This window comes from Amphiura filiformis, chromosome 2 (assembly GCF_039555335.1).
Source record: "Amphiura filiformis chromosome 2, Afil_fr2py, whole genome shotgun sequence".
Lineage (NCBI taxonomy): Eukaryota > Metazoa > Echinodermata > Ophiuroidea > Amphilepidida > Amphiuridae > Amphiura > Amphiura filiformis.
The window spans coordinates 29,099,900-29,116,414 of record NC_092629.1 but is presented as its reverse complement, the minus strand read 5'-3'; the positions used below and the strand labels follow the sequence as shown (position 1 = coordinate 29,116,414).

The following is a 16,515-nucleotide window of genomic DNA, read 5'->3' as shown; positions in this document are numbered from 1 at the left end:
CAAATCTCTACATTAGAATATCAGATAAATTGCGTACGTAGATGGATACGCAGACCTTATAGCGATCTGTTTATTACGATGTGCGCGTGGTGCGGCTGTGATTGCGCTCGCATGCAACAACGATTAAAGATTGTGATGAACCAAAAACGCGGAGTGTTTACAAAATGCGTATGCGTAATCAACAAATAACAATATTAACATTCCTGGACACCATACTCCTCTGACTATTTGTTTGTTTGCTAATTACTTTTTTCTTGATATTCTCACTAATACTATTGATCTATTTTCCTAGTATTGTGTAGTTATACCATCTAAATGTTTATCTCGAACCCAATGCCCAAATTAATTATAACTTTTGTCTGATTCTAGTAGTCTATTGATCATTTCGGAAATCTCTAAACCCTTAACCAACATGTCACTCCGATCGTTAGCGACCATCGTTAACTGCCCAGTAACGATGTACGAAACGACTTTTTGGGATTTTCTGAAATGAGCAATCAGGATGGCACTCCTTCTGAGGACATATGTCACATACCATAAGTGGCCTCTTCGTCGGGTTCATCACACAGAGGCGTATCGTAAAGAAAAGTGTGAACTGCATTTCGGAGAAAAAATTGCGGTTTGTATCAATCTTGTGTTGTTGTGTTGTTGCAATAATTTCGAGTTCATTGTATGAAAACTTCTCAAGTGTTCAAAGCACCGTATTGTACTATTTTTAGCTTTAAATGGGTAAAAAGTGATTCCAAAGTTATACGTCAGTATGTAAAACGGAAAAACGCCGTAAACATAGGAAAAAGTGCATCACATAGTGGCGCATCCACTATAGGCCACTTTGTAATACGCCTTTTACGAAAAAGGCTCATCACATAGTGGCGTATCTTGATCACGTGATCACGATACGCCACTATTTGATGAGCCTTTTTCGTAAAAAGTGTATCACAGCCACTATGTGATGCGCCTTTTCCTACTTTGTGTACATTTTTTTTACTATACGCCAATGTATTTATTTAATTACTAGTTAATTGCAAGTTAATTACTTAATTTTTAGCTATGACGTAATTGAAGAGAATGATATTTAAAACCTAAAATTGCAAAAAATACCAAAAATCACGATACGTTACTATATATGTATTGAACCCGACATCGACATTATAGTATCGACACCAGACCCTGACCGTTTGTATGGTAGGTTAAAATACAATCTCCACATAAGAAGATTAGATAAATTGCGTACGCTTATGTAAATTATCAGTACTACCCATCAGCTTCTACAATCCCGGACATAAATAGTTCGATCACTTGTCTCAAAGTAGGACTGTTTCAAACCGTATTTCTGTTATACTTGACATATTAAAATTTCGCTTTCTTTGGTGTAAAGTCGGAACCATTTCCTACTACTACAACCCTTCCCCTGCCCCACCAACCAAAACAACTAACAACATTGATCGGGGGAATGGGGGGCATATTTGAAGTACCCATGTTCAAGTGTTCGCACAATTATGACCGGGATTGTAGTAATCATTGTTCTTCTTTTCAGAAGTTGCATTACACTTCATTAAGGGGGTACTACACCCCAATTTTGTGCCTATTTTTGCATTTTTCTCAAAAGTTATAGCGCATTGGTGACAAGTAAGATATGTATATCATAGGGGCATAGACTACAACTACTGCACTGAAAATTCAGCAACTCAAGGCAAGTAGTTATTGATTTATTGATCAATTGGTTTTCCCTCATTTTTGACTGTAACTCCACAACTGTTGTCTGTGCTAAAATAAAAAATCCAGTGCAGTAGTTGTAGTCCTTGCCCCTATAATATACATATCTTACTTGTCACCTATGCTCTATAATTTTTGAGAAAAATGCAAAAATACGCACAAAATTGGGCAGAGGTGTAGTACCCCCTTAAAATTGTCTTTAAACTGTTCTTCAAGTGATGATTCTAACAAAGGTTATCACTTTACAATACATTATAACACACAAGAATAATTTTATAATCTAACACTGAAGGTTAAATACCACTAATTAGAGCTAAAAAGAGCGGGACTATTTTCTTGCATGGCATCTGATAAGGATGCTTAAAATCACTGAAAATACCAAGCTGAATAATCAAAAATATGCACATTTTTCTACCATTATTTTACAGTTTTGATGAGAAGTACACACCTTCTGACTTGTCTTCTGAATTGACGAAGCCTGTGGTGGGGCTTAATACCGCCGATACACCGAGGATTTGCACATTTTTTTTGTAGGACACACCAAAGTGCATTCTGTTTACGAGGAATATCCTTCTGATATCAATTAATTTTGATTATTTTTGAAATCTGCAATAAAATACAAATTTAAAAAGGTGATGAAAATGATTATCACGTGGATACTGTGTGTTGGTTGTGCAGCTACTAATAAATCTATAACTCAAGTGTAAATGTTTTTGGCCTAAACTTAATCTTTCATCTTTTGTTCCCCCGATCTGTAATGGATATATTAAAAAAGACACCTTGATCACGGCAGTCGTGAAAAATAGTGGAAAGTTGGCAAACTTAAACAAGTAGTGTCTATAGCCAGTGAGGGCGGTGACCCCCCCCCCCGCTCCTTATCGCTGTCTGTGCATCGTCGGCCGTCGGTGGTCAACGGGTCTTGGCCAAATGAAAATGGGGGTCAACAATAGACAATTTTGTGTGTACATGTTAATGAAGAGCAAAGAACATGTCGCTCATATACTCAAATCTTGGATATGACTCATCTTTTTGCGCGTTTTTTAACGTTTTTGTTAGGACATTCAAGGATATTGATATATAAATGATTTTCGAGGACCGAACTGAATTTGATTCAACAAATCACAGCTTCCGTCGGCAAAAAATATTTCCGCCGGTATATTTACAAGTTGTGCCCCCCCCCCCCGGTTCCGAAAACCTGGCTATGCCACTGGTCTCAACATCATTGTCATCAACATCATCATCATCAACATCAACAACATCATCATCAACATCACCATCAACATCATCGTCATCATCATCGTCATCATCATCATCATCATCATCAACATCCACGTTACTTACACTCCATGCTTTCTGCTGTTCAATTAATTGGTAGTTCAGCTCCTCAAAATATATCCTCAATCGCACAAGGTTTTTTCTAAAAATAAGAAGAATAAAATCCGTTCAATCTCAGATAAATTATTCTTTTAATATTAAAAACTAATATTCTGTTTAGGTAAAGTCACGGTCATGAAAACTACCCTTATTCTAAATTGAAAGGAACTTAGTTGTGCGTATTGCAATCGAGTATCGCGCACTATGCTTACGATGCGCTACATTATTCTCTCGGTCCGTGCCACGGCACTTCTGGTTGATGATGCGACTCACGGTCGAATGAAAACAAGTCCTTTTTGTTGATGATTTCTGTCATTGGTGTTGTGTATATTTCGATCACAAATAGTCAGTGGAATCAAACAAGTTTCTAAGTCTGCAAAGTGGAAGATACTTTCTTGATCTATATATTGACAAACTGACGATAAAATTCCATGGTCGATTGTTGGTTTTTCCGAAATTGAATTTGGGGTGATCCACATCGATATTTACCCTCCTTCACAGCCGATTACTGTCATTCATAACAAACCGTGAGCTACGTGAAGCTTGGGCACAATACTAAAGATAGCCCGGATGTTGGACCGACAGAATACTCGCGGCTAGTGCTCGTCTCGACATGCGACATGTTCCGCGACGACGCGGTCAGGGCCGTCTACTATGGGATAGACGACATCTTCGAACCAATGAAATTCAGCGCTTACAGCTAAACTTCAGCCGCTGACTAAGAATATATGAAACTTACCTTGTTGATTCAACGTTTTTAAGAGTTGTTGTTGCTTTCATGTTTTCTTGTGACATCTTTTGATATAAATGTTGCTGTTAAACGAAAGAGAAAAAACCTTTGGCAGAAAATATTGATGGTTCAAATGTTAATTTCCTATGTAGGTCAATTGGACGGGAATGTTTAGGTACATGATTTTCATTTGATACCTTTCTAAAATTGAATGTAATTCCGAATTTTTGGTCAGTTACCAGGTCAGTTAAACAAATTAAATCATACAAACTTAAGGCTACGAATTGGAAGTGATACTGCACATTATAAGATTGGCTGCTACCAATATTATGAAATAGCCAACAGATCATTTATAACTTTTCAAGAAATTCAAAATATTTGCATAACATGTAAGATAATCGCCTGCAATGGAGAGGAAAATAAATATAACTTGTGTGGTAGGACCAAGAATAGACCCTTGCGGCACCCCAGTATACCTGATGGTTTTGTAGTATTTTAATAATGATGCACTCGCATAATTATTTACCTCATATTTATCTGACGGCCAGAGAGCACTAGACACCGATGTTGGGTACATTACCTCACTGTAAAATATGACAATTATCATTATCATTATCATCATCAACCCTGCCATTATCATCATCATCATCATCATCATCATCATCATCATCATCATCATCATCATCATCATCATCATCATTCCCGTCTTTGCTTTTCTCTTTTAATGCGAGATTGAAAAAACTATACATATATAATACTTTTTTTTTTTCATTTTTATATTATGCATTTCCACATATTATACTGTACAAGACTTACGTGCAAGCATCCGGGCATTCGCAAGAATTTTGTCATCATTATAAAGGCTCTCTGTTAACTGTCTGCATTGCTCTAGAATATTGGAATACAAAATAGTTATCGGCTAAATTTGGTGTAACCATGCATATTTCTAGTTCAAAAAAAGAAGTACTACAAAGTTTCTTGTTAGGCCCATTCTAACCATCCTGACTATGACTGACACTGACTATGACTAAATCGAAAGATATGATCAGTCTGGTCCTCTATAAAAATTGATATATATAGAATCAATAGAATGGCAGACACTCAAATGGGTGTAACATCCACGCTACTTACCCTTTGCTTGTCAGGTTTAAATGTAAATATACGCCGAACAAAGTAATGAGTAACAAACAAATGTTACCTTAAATGGGCTTTTCCATTTAAAATCCACACTACCCCCTGTGGAAAATTTTGGAGATAATTGAGTTGAGTTTTGGATAGAATAGAAAATTGGGTAACTTCATTGAAAAACTCACTCTAGTTGTGGAAAATATAGGTAAAGCCATAATACAGGGGGAGCATGGGTTTTTTAAATGATTATCCCTGACCAGTGACATTTGAAAAACATACACCCCCTGCGAAAGATATTCCCAAAAATCTTCCACAAAAAGAGTGTGGGTTTCAACTGGAATAGCACAATGTACACGAACTTGAATTAAACATACGTTGAGTGGTATTCACGTAGCTACATTTGTTGCCTTCTATCAGCACGTCGGTAACGCAATTACACCTGTCTTTGAGGTTGCTTTGAAGGCATTGTTTCTTACAAGCCAATGAAGAATAGCTATACTCATGATGGTTGTAGTCTGTTTTAACACCATCTGGAGTACATTTTGGCTTTGTGTATTTACCACCAAGACGCACAATTTTACTCTGAAAAAATGGACAAAACTCGGTAACCAATAACACATTTCTTTGAGTTTCGCTTACAAGCATAATAGTGTCTGTAATTTGTCTAATTTAAAAATAACTAAAACTACGCTTTGTCAGGGGGTCTTCCTAAAATTACCTGTCGTACTCCGATAGACATTGCCATGCCAGTAGGTGCAGTAATTCCAATTTCATCCGGGGATGGTTGTACTGCAGCCGAGTGAATTAAGATTCGCACCCCCGATTCGGGTGAAAATATACCTACGTACTCCGGCTGTTCTATATTCAGTGTTAGGTGGAGCCCTGATAAAAGCAAGATTCGTGATCAGATACTGTCAACATTTATAGTCCGGTATCTACCAGATTTTAATGTGCATCCTCCCAGGACTCTACCAAACCAACTTTTTTATTTTCCTTTTATGGTTCTGACCACCGCCCTTTTTGCTTATAACTCAAGAACGGTATGTCGCAGGTACGTCAAACTATACTTTTTTCTGAATCCTTGCAATGAGAGGTGTGCTTGTTAACCAGATTTGACCACTCTGTTGACCTTTATGGCCGAAGTGCCGGGAAATATTTCTTGAATGTGTTATAGGACCATAAAAGGAAACTAAAAAAATTGGTTTGGTAGAGTCCTGGGGATGCACATTGAAACCTGGTAGATACTGGACTATTAGGATCTGTTGTCCTTTTCTGAATCAACTATTATTTTTATGTCTGTATGCCATTTGGAAATTTGGATGGTCTCACAAAAGAAGGGAAAACATGATTATTCCTGGATAACTACTGACCATGCTAAAATGCGGATCTTAATATATATAAGAAAATCTGGAAAATTGAGATTTTCTTTTAAAAAAGTGCAAGATAGAGATCATGTACATTATTTTACATTGCTTATCGTTCTTTTGATTTTTACATAATGATGAATAAAAGTTTGCTATAAACCTTCTTTATCTAACTCGTAAAGTGCTGCGATATTCGCCGAGCGCGAGTAGCGACCAATGCAAAAATCGGCAACATCGCCTTCTGTTGACAACATACTGCTGTACGTTAGGTTTATAGTTGAACGCTATTCGATAATATAGATTTGATCACAATTAATTATTTAAGGGGGGTACTACACCCATTGATTTTTTTGCATTTTTTGCATTTTGTGAAGAAATTACAAAAAAATTGGACAAAGTGGTATGCAAAATGAAGGGGCAAATCTTCTCGTTTTATTGGTGGTATCGGTATCAATGTAGCTTACATGCTTTTACAGATAGAAGCCAAAAGGAGGTACATCACTGATGATTTAAATTCACTTCATTTTGGAAAGCTTACTATCAACGGATTTCGTTAAAATTTTGGATATGTGTTGCTAACACATTAGGGAAATAAAGTTAATATGTAAAATGGGAATAAGTGGTTCCTGATTTCTTTTATGACTTCATGAACTTGGTGCTCCACAACTATCAAAAAGGAACTGGTTAAAATGCTTCTATTTTCAATGTTGAGCTATATTTTGTATTTTTAACTTGCGACATTATTGCACTGAAACTTAATTAAGCCATAGGTAACAGGTTACAACAACCATACTACAGCAATGATGAAAAAAATTGTATTTCTTGTCACCTATACAACCATATTGGGTAGTTTTCCGTAAGCTTACCTTTTGTGATTTTGGTAACTATTTTATATTTATTTGTGAAATCCGTCTCAACTAGGCATTCTAAATTGTACTCACCATTTACATCCCAAGGTATATTAGTATATCCACCATGCACTTCTCGATATATATCCAGTTAAAGACAGAATATCAAAATTATGCCTCATATGATATCACAGACTCTCACATGTGTATTCAAAATTGATGCTTAAATTTGACCTGAACCAATTGACCTATAACCTGACATACGGTGACCTAATAGCCTTTTCTTCTCCTAACAACTAATGACTATGCATCTATTGTATAAGTGTGTATTTAATTTATTCAGTGTTATATCATGGTAGGTATTTTGCATGCACCACTATAGATTTTCTATAGAGAGTATAAAAAAGGATTTAATGTATTCTATTCATGTACCCTACTTGAACATTTTGAAAAGAATAAATTATGGTTTGTTATGAAACACAGATCTGAGTTACTAGGTTACAGTAAACAAAAAATATATAGGGTTAAAATGACTTACTAAAATGGTTGAAAGTCACTTTATATGTAGATATATTTTATAAGTTAAGGACATGAGGTGATAAACATATATATGTACTTAATAAATTTGCAAAAAAAAAAAGAAGAGGGGTACTGATGAAAATCGGGGTATTATATCGCCTTAACACAGGTCTTGTATATTAAGGAATTCTTTACGAACCAAACTGTGCTCCAGATTTGCTTGTTTTACGCAAACTTTCATTGTTGAATCCGTGATTAAAGGTGTAACAATTCCCGTAATGATTATTTTGAAACTGCCTGAAGTCACTGAGAAATAATAATAATAATAATAATAATAATAATAATAATAATAATAACAATAATAATAATAATAATAATAATAATAATAATAATAATAATAATAATAATAATAATAATAACACTAATAATAATAATAATAATAATAATAATACTAATAATAATAATAATAATAATAATAATAATAATAATAGGGCCTAATAATAATAATAATAACAATAATGGAATTATTGTGAAGATGATAAATACTATTTTCAATAGACATATTGCTATTTGTCCGGTGATTCAAGCTTGATGTACTGTAATTTTATGTTTAAAATGTATATCGTGATCCATAGCCTCATCCGCCCCATTTTTGAAGAAAAAAAAGTTTAGATTTTGATACTAACGGTAACCTCTGGCTACATGATGCTTATGTGGAAAAAATTCTTGTAGGTACATTCGCTTAACAAATATCGTCAACTTTTATACGTCCTGTTAAATATAAAGACACAGCAAAGCGGCCTATTGATGAATGAAATAAATAAGCACGCATAGCTCGCAAACGCCTAAATCGAAATCGACTGAGATTTTGAGAATAAATTTTCTTTCGTGAATATCTACTCAAACATACCATGAAAATACTTTACTAGAATCACTAAATAGTCCTTTAATAGTCCGTATTACTCATTGCTCCTAGAAATTGGACAAAATAATGCACCTTTGCCGAGATGTTTAATGCGTATGATGCATTCCCCGTTGGAAAAGATCGGAGTATTTATAACCAACCTAGTCTTCAACTAAACTGTCGTATTTAGTCAGTTTACATACAGAGCAATATACAGACGCCCTCTGTTGGTCAAAGTAATATTAAGGTTACTTCTTGTTTTCTTGCACTCCATTAGTTGCAATTCCTCACTATGGGAGTTTCCAGCTTCAGCCCTGGGGCTTGCGGCCTTGACATTTTTTGTTAATACTGGGCCCCCTTCAGCGCTTAAAAAACTCCAAGACTGCAAGCTCGTAGATCTGAGTCCGGAAACTCCAAAAGTGAGGAATTGCAACTAATGGAGTGCAAGAAAACAAGGAGTAACCTTAATATAACCTGTCGGTTTACTTACGTGTAATTGCATCCTTTCTTGTCAAAGGTGCATTGTAAGATAAAATCTTCAGCTTGATGTCCATACATTTTCAGTTCCTCTCTGGTTGGGTTAGCAATATCAGCAATATCACTATAATCACTGGTCTTAGACTGTGAGAAGAAGCCTTCCCAATCGCTTTCCCCCTTAACGTCCCAGTTTAAATAATCATCATACACGAAGTAAAAACCGTCGTAAGCAGCTGAATCAAAATCAAAGTCGTCAAACCAAGGTATGTAGTCATAACTTGACGATGGTCCATACATGTCTCCGCTGCTTCCAGCACTACTGTCAGCACGGCTGTTATTATTATAGAAATCTAAAAAAAAATCCCAGAACCAGGAATAGTCACTGTCTGGATCAAACCCGCCATCAACGTCAAGGATTCCCTGATATCGTGTACCTACTAGTTCGGATCTCTTCATACGATTCATATTACACACAGTAACTGCTGGAAATTCAACTTTATACTTACTGATGATATCAATTTTTGTACTATAAGGCCACGTGAAGAAGTCAATTAACAAATAATATCCTTGATAGCTAAATAGTACTGCCAAGCCGCAACTAACGATTAACCAAAATAACTTTGCCCACCAATGTTTGGTAGTAATAATCATTGGCAAACCATGGGCAGATGCCGTTTCTCCGTATTCATTTACAATATCGCATAGGGTCGTCTTCTTTTTAACGGGTTCTGGTATATGTTTTACCCACCCATTATTTGTTATATCCTGATTTGCTTGCGAGGTACCTGGTAACGTAGTATCTGTGGCAGCAACATTGGGGCCGTGCCCCACTGATATCTTCTTGGATCTGTGAAACAGGTAAAATATAACCACAGTATTAACTTTTATTAGCGTCATTTCGAGCGTCTTGTCTTCGTATCTCGCATCTTGCATTCTAATCTCAACCTCACTGTAAGTAAGTAAGTAAATAAGTAAGTAAGTAAGTAAGTAAGTAAGTAAGTAAGTAAGTAAGTAAGTAAGTTAGTTAGTTAGTTAGTTAGTTAGTTAGTTAGTTAGTTAGTTAGTTAGTTAGTTAGTTAGTTAGTTAGTTAGTTAGTTAGTAACCAAGTAGGTCGGTATGTCGGTATATCGGTATGTAAAGAAATAAGAAATATGGAAGTGGGAAGGATATAATTATGTGATGCGATCAAGCAAAATCAGTCAGAAATATTAATTTTGAGATATAGCCAAACAAAGGCAATATTTCCAATTGATTCCTATTGGTTTGGAAACTCTTTAATTGCTCATAGCTTTTGAACTGCTTGTTCAACTTAAATGGGTCTTTCTGCGAAATGAAGCTTTGAAAATGCTTTTTACTATCCTATAAGAAATTGAAAATTTAATATTTCTGAATTCCGGCTGATTTTGCATGATCGCATCACATATATAGAAAAGATTATTCAATCATAATGACAAGGAAAATCTACTCACAGCATAGCGATCACGACGTTTGTGCTATCTGCGAAAGATCAGCTCGAAATTATCTGTTGAAATACCGTTGAATTCCAACTACAAGCATAATATGCATCTAAATGAGCGTTTTATATGAGTGTTTTGTGTTTTTTATTTTTTATTCAAGAAATACGAAGGCAGACACCCTTCATAAAACCATTATCTGGAGTTTGAGCAACTCTATTCCTAATACAGGCTGCTGGATAAACATGTAAGACCAATCTAGTGTACTGTTTTGTGGAGGGTGTCTGCCTTTCGTCAAAAAACCTTCATTTGCTTGTAGACGGAATGCTACGGTAATGTTAACATATCAAACATATTAATAAAATATCATCAATAAACACGACCATTAGGCCCAAAAAATTGTTATTGGAGTAACGGGCTGATCGAAAATAGGGTAGGTAGGTCAGGATTTCTTTTTTTTTTTTTTTTTTAGGAACTGTTTTGAACAATGTTGAACGAGTTAAAACATTCCTTGTTAGCACGACAAACGTATCCTTAGCAACTTCACCATATTCCTCTCTTGTACTTCTTCAAAACTGCATACCACTGTAACCAGATGTCGGTATGAAAGGTCCTGTAAGGTTTGCATTGGCTCGATCAATTGTATGTCTTGATATCCGCGAGTCAAATCGTCCCTCGCTGCCTGGACTCTTTGCATGATATATAGCTACGTGCTGGAATTCACCACACAGTTTCTGTGCAAAGTCCCCGACCAAAACGTGTAATTCTACCCTTGTAATCGATTGGAATATTGTTTTTGAACCAGATTTACCAAACAAGTAGTCGGAGACTGCCATGACGAACACTGGTTTGGTACTTCCGGGTTGAGTAAAATTCCGGGTTTTTTTCGAGGAGCACCGTCGTATTTTTGACGAAAAAAAAAAGTTTTTGCTTGTTTTAGGGTCGGTAAATCGTCTTTTTATTATTTTAGTTTAGGGTCGGGCCTAATAATAGGGTCGGTCGGGTTACGCCAATATAACAATTTTTTTGGCCTTATTAAGGTGGCACACAGGATCACTCAAAGTGGGAAATTTTAGACGTTGTTTTGTATTGTATCTTTAAAAGTAATGATGATAAGTGCATAAAAGTATACATTTTCAGAAAGGAAATGACACAAGGAATCCAACTAGCACAGCAGACTTCTGCAAATATGAGTAGTTTTTGAGAAAAGCGCCCAAATTGATTTTCCATGCCAATTTTTTTCGGTCCGCCTTAATAACTTGCTCTAAATAATAAAATTGACGAAAATTGCATATTGTTCTAAAGACACAAATCTAGAAAGAGTTTCCTCAAATTTTTGAATTTTTTCTTCGTTTTGAAAATATACCTTAACATATCCCAGATTTTGGTCACAATTGAAAAAAGTCAAATTTTGATCTTTCTTGACCCATATTTTTAAAACAAAGGAAAAATTCAAAAATTTAAGAAATTTTCTAGATTTGTGTCTTTAGAACACAAACATGCAATTTTCATCAATTTTGATATTTAGGGTAAGTTGTTATGACGAACCCAAAAAAATTGGCATGGAAAATCAATTTTGACGCTTTTCTCAAAACTACTCATCTTTTATTCACTTATCATCATTACTTTTAAAGATACAATACAAAACAATGTCTAAAATTTCCCACTTTGAGTGATCCTGTGTGCCCCCTTAAGGAGAAGCCCGATTCTAACATAAATAAGTAAAAGAAAATTCATACTTAAAGAAATTAAGTAATTCAATTTATGTTTCATACATCATTATTTTGTCATCAATCTGAGCAATGAACAAATTTATAAAAGCTATAAAACTATAAATCTATAAAAACAGATTACATTACCCTTGGTGCATTCAAATGGCATTAATAAAATGATAATTTTGGTGATCTTCATTTTATACAATAACGAGTACAACCCACGAACCCCTCGCCTCCTCCATCCACCATTCCCACACTCACATAACGTGGCAGCCCAGTACAACCCACGAACCCCTCGCCTCCTCCATCCACCATTCCCACACTCACATAACGTGGCAGCCCAGTACAACCCACGAACCCCTCGCCTCCTCCACCCACCATTCCCACACTCACATAACGTGGCAGCCCAGTACAACACACGAACCCCTCGCCTCCTCCATCCACCATTCCCACACTCACATAACGTGGCAGCCCAGTACAACCCACGAACCCCTCGCCTCCTCCATCCACCATTCCCACACTCACATAACGTGACAGCCCAGTACAACACACGAACCCCTCGCCTCCTCCATCCACCATTCCCACACTCACATAACGTGGCAGCCCAGTAAACACAAAAACGTTTTAAAAACGTTTTAAATAGGTCATATTTTGGCTTTTGGTTTAGGTAAAAACGTTTTAATAACATTAAAATGTCGGGTTATATAAAGGTCATGATAACGTTTTAAAACGTTATTGAAAATATTTTGGGCAAACATTTTTCGCAAAATATTTTTTCAACCCCAAAATAACATTTAGAATGTTTTGTATCAAAACACACTACAACAATATTTTCAAATGTTTTCAAAAAATGGTATTGTAAACTATTTTTACAAACATTTTTGCCAAATATTGTGTCAATACTTAAATAACTTTTTTTTTCAAAACCTTTTAATAACATTTAAATGTCGGGTTATATAAAGGTCATGAAAACGTTTTTAAAACGTTATTGAAAATATTTTGGGCAAACATTATTCGCAAAATATTTTTTCAACCCAAAATAACATTCTGTCTAGAATGTTTTGTATCAAGTTTTCAAGAATGTTTTTGGAATGTTATTAAAACGTTTTTATACCCTTTATATAACCCGACATTTAAACGTCTTTTTTAAATCATTTTTATTTGCTGAGCAGTAGATTATCAAAAATGTTTTTAAGGTTATGAAAACGTTTTATACTCTTAATATACCCTTTATATAACCCGACATTTAAACGTTTTCTGACAACATTTTAATACCTTTTGCGAATGATGTCGAAAACGTTTTGTGTTTGCTGGGAGGGCTACACTCATACAAATCCTATATGGCGGTTCCGAGATTATTGTCACAACGAACAAAAGCAATGAATAGATTTTTATTTCTTTTCCACAAAAAGTTAGTCACTGATCATATTACTTACCTCTTAAATTCCGAGCCGACAAATGAGGTAAAATCGATATTTCGTTCCAACGCCTTCAATTATTGACAATGCGTTTTCTCGTCTATCGTTATTGAGCGGAGCTTCGCAGCTGGGACGTATAAAATGTAATAAGACGTATAGTTAGATCACTAGATCGATGAACACGGTAATAACGCCGTGAGCATTATCTTAGGATCCAACGAAAACTGAAATAATAAAAATGTTATTAGAACGCGTTTTTGATGAAACTAAAACGTGCTATGACGGTTTGATGGGACTAGGCTTATTGCAACTGTTGCACACTAAATATGTTGTGCTAGTTTTTGAAAATGTAGTCAATTTACTGTGTGGCAACTTAAGCATAAGATGAAAAATCCAACCAGGAATAGTCATTGTCCAGATCAAACCCGCCATCAACGTCAAGGATTCCCTGATATCGTGTACCTACTAAAGATGTTTTATTTTTTTGAAAAATCGGTGAAAAAACTAAACATGCAGGAAATCACAAACACGGAAAATAGCATTTTTATATTCATCAACAAAACTCAAATTCTACATGAAAAATATTGCGAGTCGTAGGTTTCAGTAATTGGTTATTACGCTGATAAAACTACTATTCAAGGCAAGGCAATGTGTATTTATCACACCTGCTATTTGTGCCACTTCGCATTTTTGTAGCAATTGACCCTACTTTGACCGTCTTGTATCTGGTATAAGATTATTATGATATCCTAATAAAGGTCTATTTATAATATTTGATATTTTTGTTGAACAGTTGTACAAAATGAAAAACAATAACTGTCTTATGTTTCCCTCCCCTTTTCTTCCCCCGGGGTTCTCCCCAATTTACTTACCCTTATCAGTGGCACACAGATACACTGTAAATACTAGATTTATCACACAGCAAATCCAAACTATTCCGATAGCCATTGTTTTGTCCACACCTGTTAATCGTTGAATTAATTTTTAACAACTTTCACTAGTCAGCAGAATATTAAAAAAATGCATGTCACTCTTCAAAGTCTGCCAGAGAGAATGCCAAAATATCAACCACCAGCTCTGTTGCTGCAATCGTAGGCTGATTTTGCGTGTTATGTTACCATAGCAATAGGTTTCTTATATCTCACTAAATATTATTTGAAGCGTGACCTATTAAAAAGCTATACATTATTTTTTCCAATACTGCTTGTCATAGGCCTATTCTGTCGGTCCGTGTCACGTCACTTCCGGTTGATGATGTTCGAGTGAAAACAAGTCCCTGATTCGATTTTTGTTGATGATTTCTGTCATTGGTGTAATGTAAATTTCGATCGCAAATAGTCAGTGGAATCAAACAACCGTTTCTAAGTCTTCAGAGTGAAAGAAACTTACTTGATTTACCGTTTATATACTGACAAACTTAAAATTAAATTCCATGGTCGAGTGTCGTTTTTTCCGAAATTGAATGTCACTCCAGCAACATCGCTATGTAGCCTCCTTCACAGCCGGTTTCTGTTGTTCACAACAAACCGTGAGCCACATGCAGTTTGGGCCCGAGACTAGAGATAGCCCGGATGTCCGACCGACAGAATAATAGGTAATTGATCAAATTCAAAATGCTCCGTCACTACGAATAATGGTTTCCATAGTAAAGTTTCAGATAAATTAACACCAGACGCTAGCTCATTAAGGTAAGTGGTTAAATTCGTTAAATGGTTTATAATAGTAACTAGACCCATTTTACGGTAGTCCTAGTATGTAGTGAGACCAATGTGTTTCTGTTTGTAACAAGGCAAATGGATTAGTTAAAAATGTGAAAACTGAAAACGCGATTTTTTGTAAAAAATCCTTTTTCATTCGGCAGGTCCCCGTAAAAGCGGCCAGCGAGCATATTTTTGTTAATTCGGGTAGGCCGAACTCGAACCTATTGTCTGCCAAGCAGTAATTTGAGACGTTATCATAAAAAAATGTCTGTGTTAAAAGTGGCAAAATTCAGCAATGCATCATGGGATTGGGATCTTGAATGATATCAACAAGCTGGTCATTCCCAATATCCAGGTATGTGTCCTCTGCCTTAGAAAGTGCCTGGAACCAGTTTTAAGCTCCATTTGGAATCCATCCTTCTTAATTGTCAGGTGTTCAAGGCCGGCTTTTCTGTGTTTGGATCTTAACTGTTTCTGCCTGGTATATCTATCTTCATTTTGCATAGAGCCAATGTGAGCTATTCTGTGGTCACTTTGTTCAGTACCTTGACATCGTTGATAATATTTTAATATTTTAATATTTTAACAAACTTAAAAGTTTGTTAGGATGAAATCTATCTCCTTTTTAGTTTTACCATTTGGACTACATATCCATCTTCTAGATGCGCTTTTCTTGAATAACGTGTTCATGATTTTGAGTTTATTGCTGATTGCAAATTTGATGAGCTTTTCTCCTCTATCGTTTCTTGTTCCTAATTCAAATTTGTCCATAACCTCTTCTTCTCCATCTTGTCCTGTATTAATAAACCCTAAAGCTTTACAAGAAATACGAACATGTTATAACATTTAATTAACTGAATGTGGGCATTATAGCCTAGTCAAATTAAAAAATAACCCACTACTAATTGCAACAGAATCCATTTCGCACGCGTCCATCTCCCAAAGGCTCACACAAAAAACATATCAAAAGTCCCCAAAAATCCAAGTAGTGGAACAGTGCCTAATTTGCATAAATCCAAAATGGCCGCTTATGCGAGGTGAAATTTCAATTTTGGTCAAATCATATTGTTGCGCTTGCAAAAGCATTTAATAAAAAGAATAGTTTGCCATATCTAAGGTGGTTTGTTACCTTGGTAACATGGCAAAAAAGATCAAATCCTATTGGCC

At 35.6% G+C, this 16,515-nt stretch overlaps 1 protein-coding gene across 1 annotated transcript; it reads right to left on the bottom strand.

The window, feature by feature from the left end:
• Positions 1 to 2,448: 2,448 nt before the first annotated feature.
• On the bottom strand, positions 2,449 to 13,925 carry LOC140139659 (acid-sensing ion channel 5-like). Its single transcript, XM_072161364.1, has 11 exons — positions 13,667 to 13,925; positions 10,531 to 10,608; positions 9,074 to 9,907; positions 7,879 to 7,985; positions 5,667 to 5,830; positions 5,323 to 5,530; positions 4,827 to 4,878; positions 4,347 to 4,404; positions 3,830 to 3,903; positions 2,991 to 3,133; positions 2,449 to 2,468 (listed from the first exon to the last, which is right to left on the bottom strand). Exons 2-11 carry the CDS (start codon positions 10,533 to 10,535, stop codon positions 2,449 to 2,451), a joined length of 1,665 nt encoding a protein of 554 aa, XP_072017465.1. The 5' UTR covers positions 10,536 to 10,608; positions 13,667 to 13,925.
• Between the last annotated feature and the right edge of the window lie 2,590 nt (positions 13,926 to 16,515).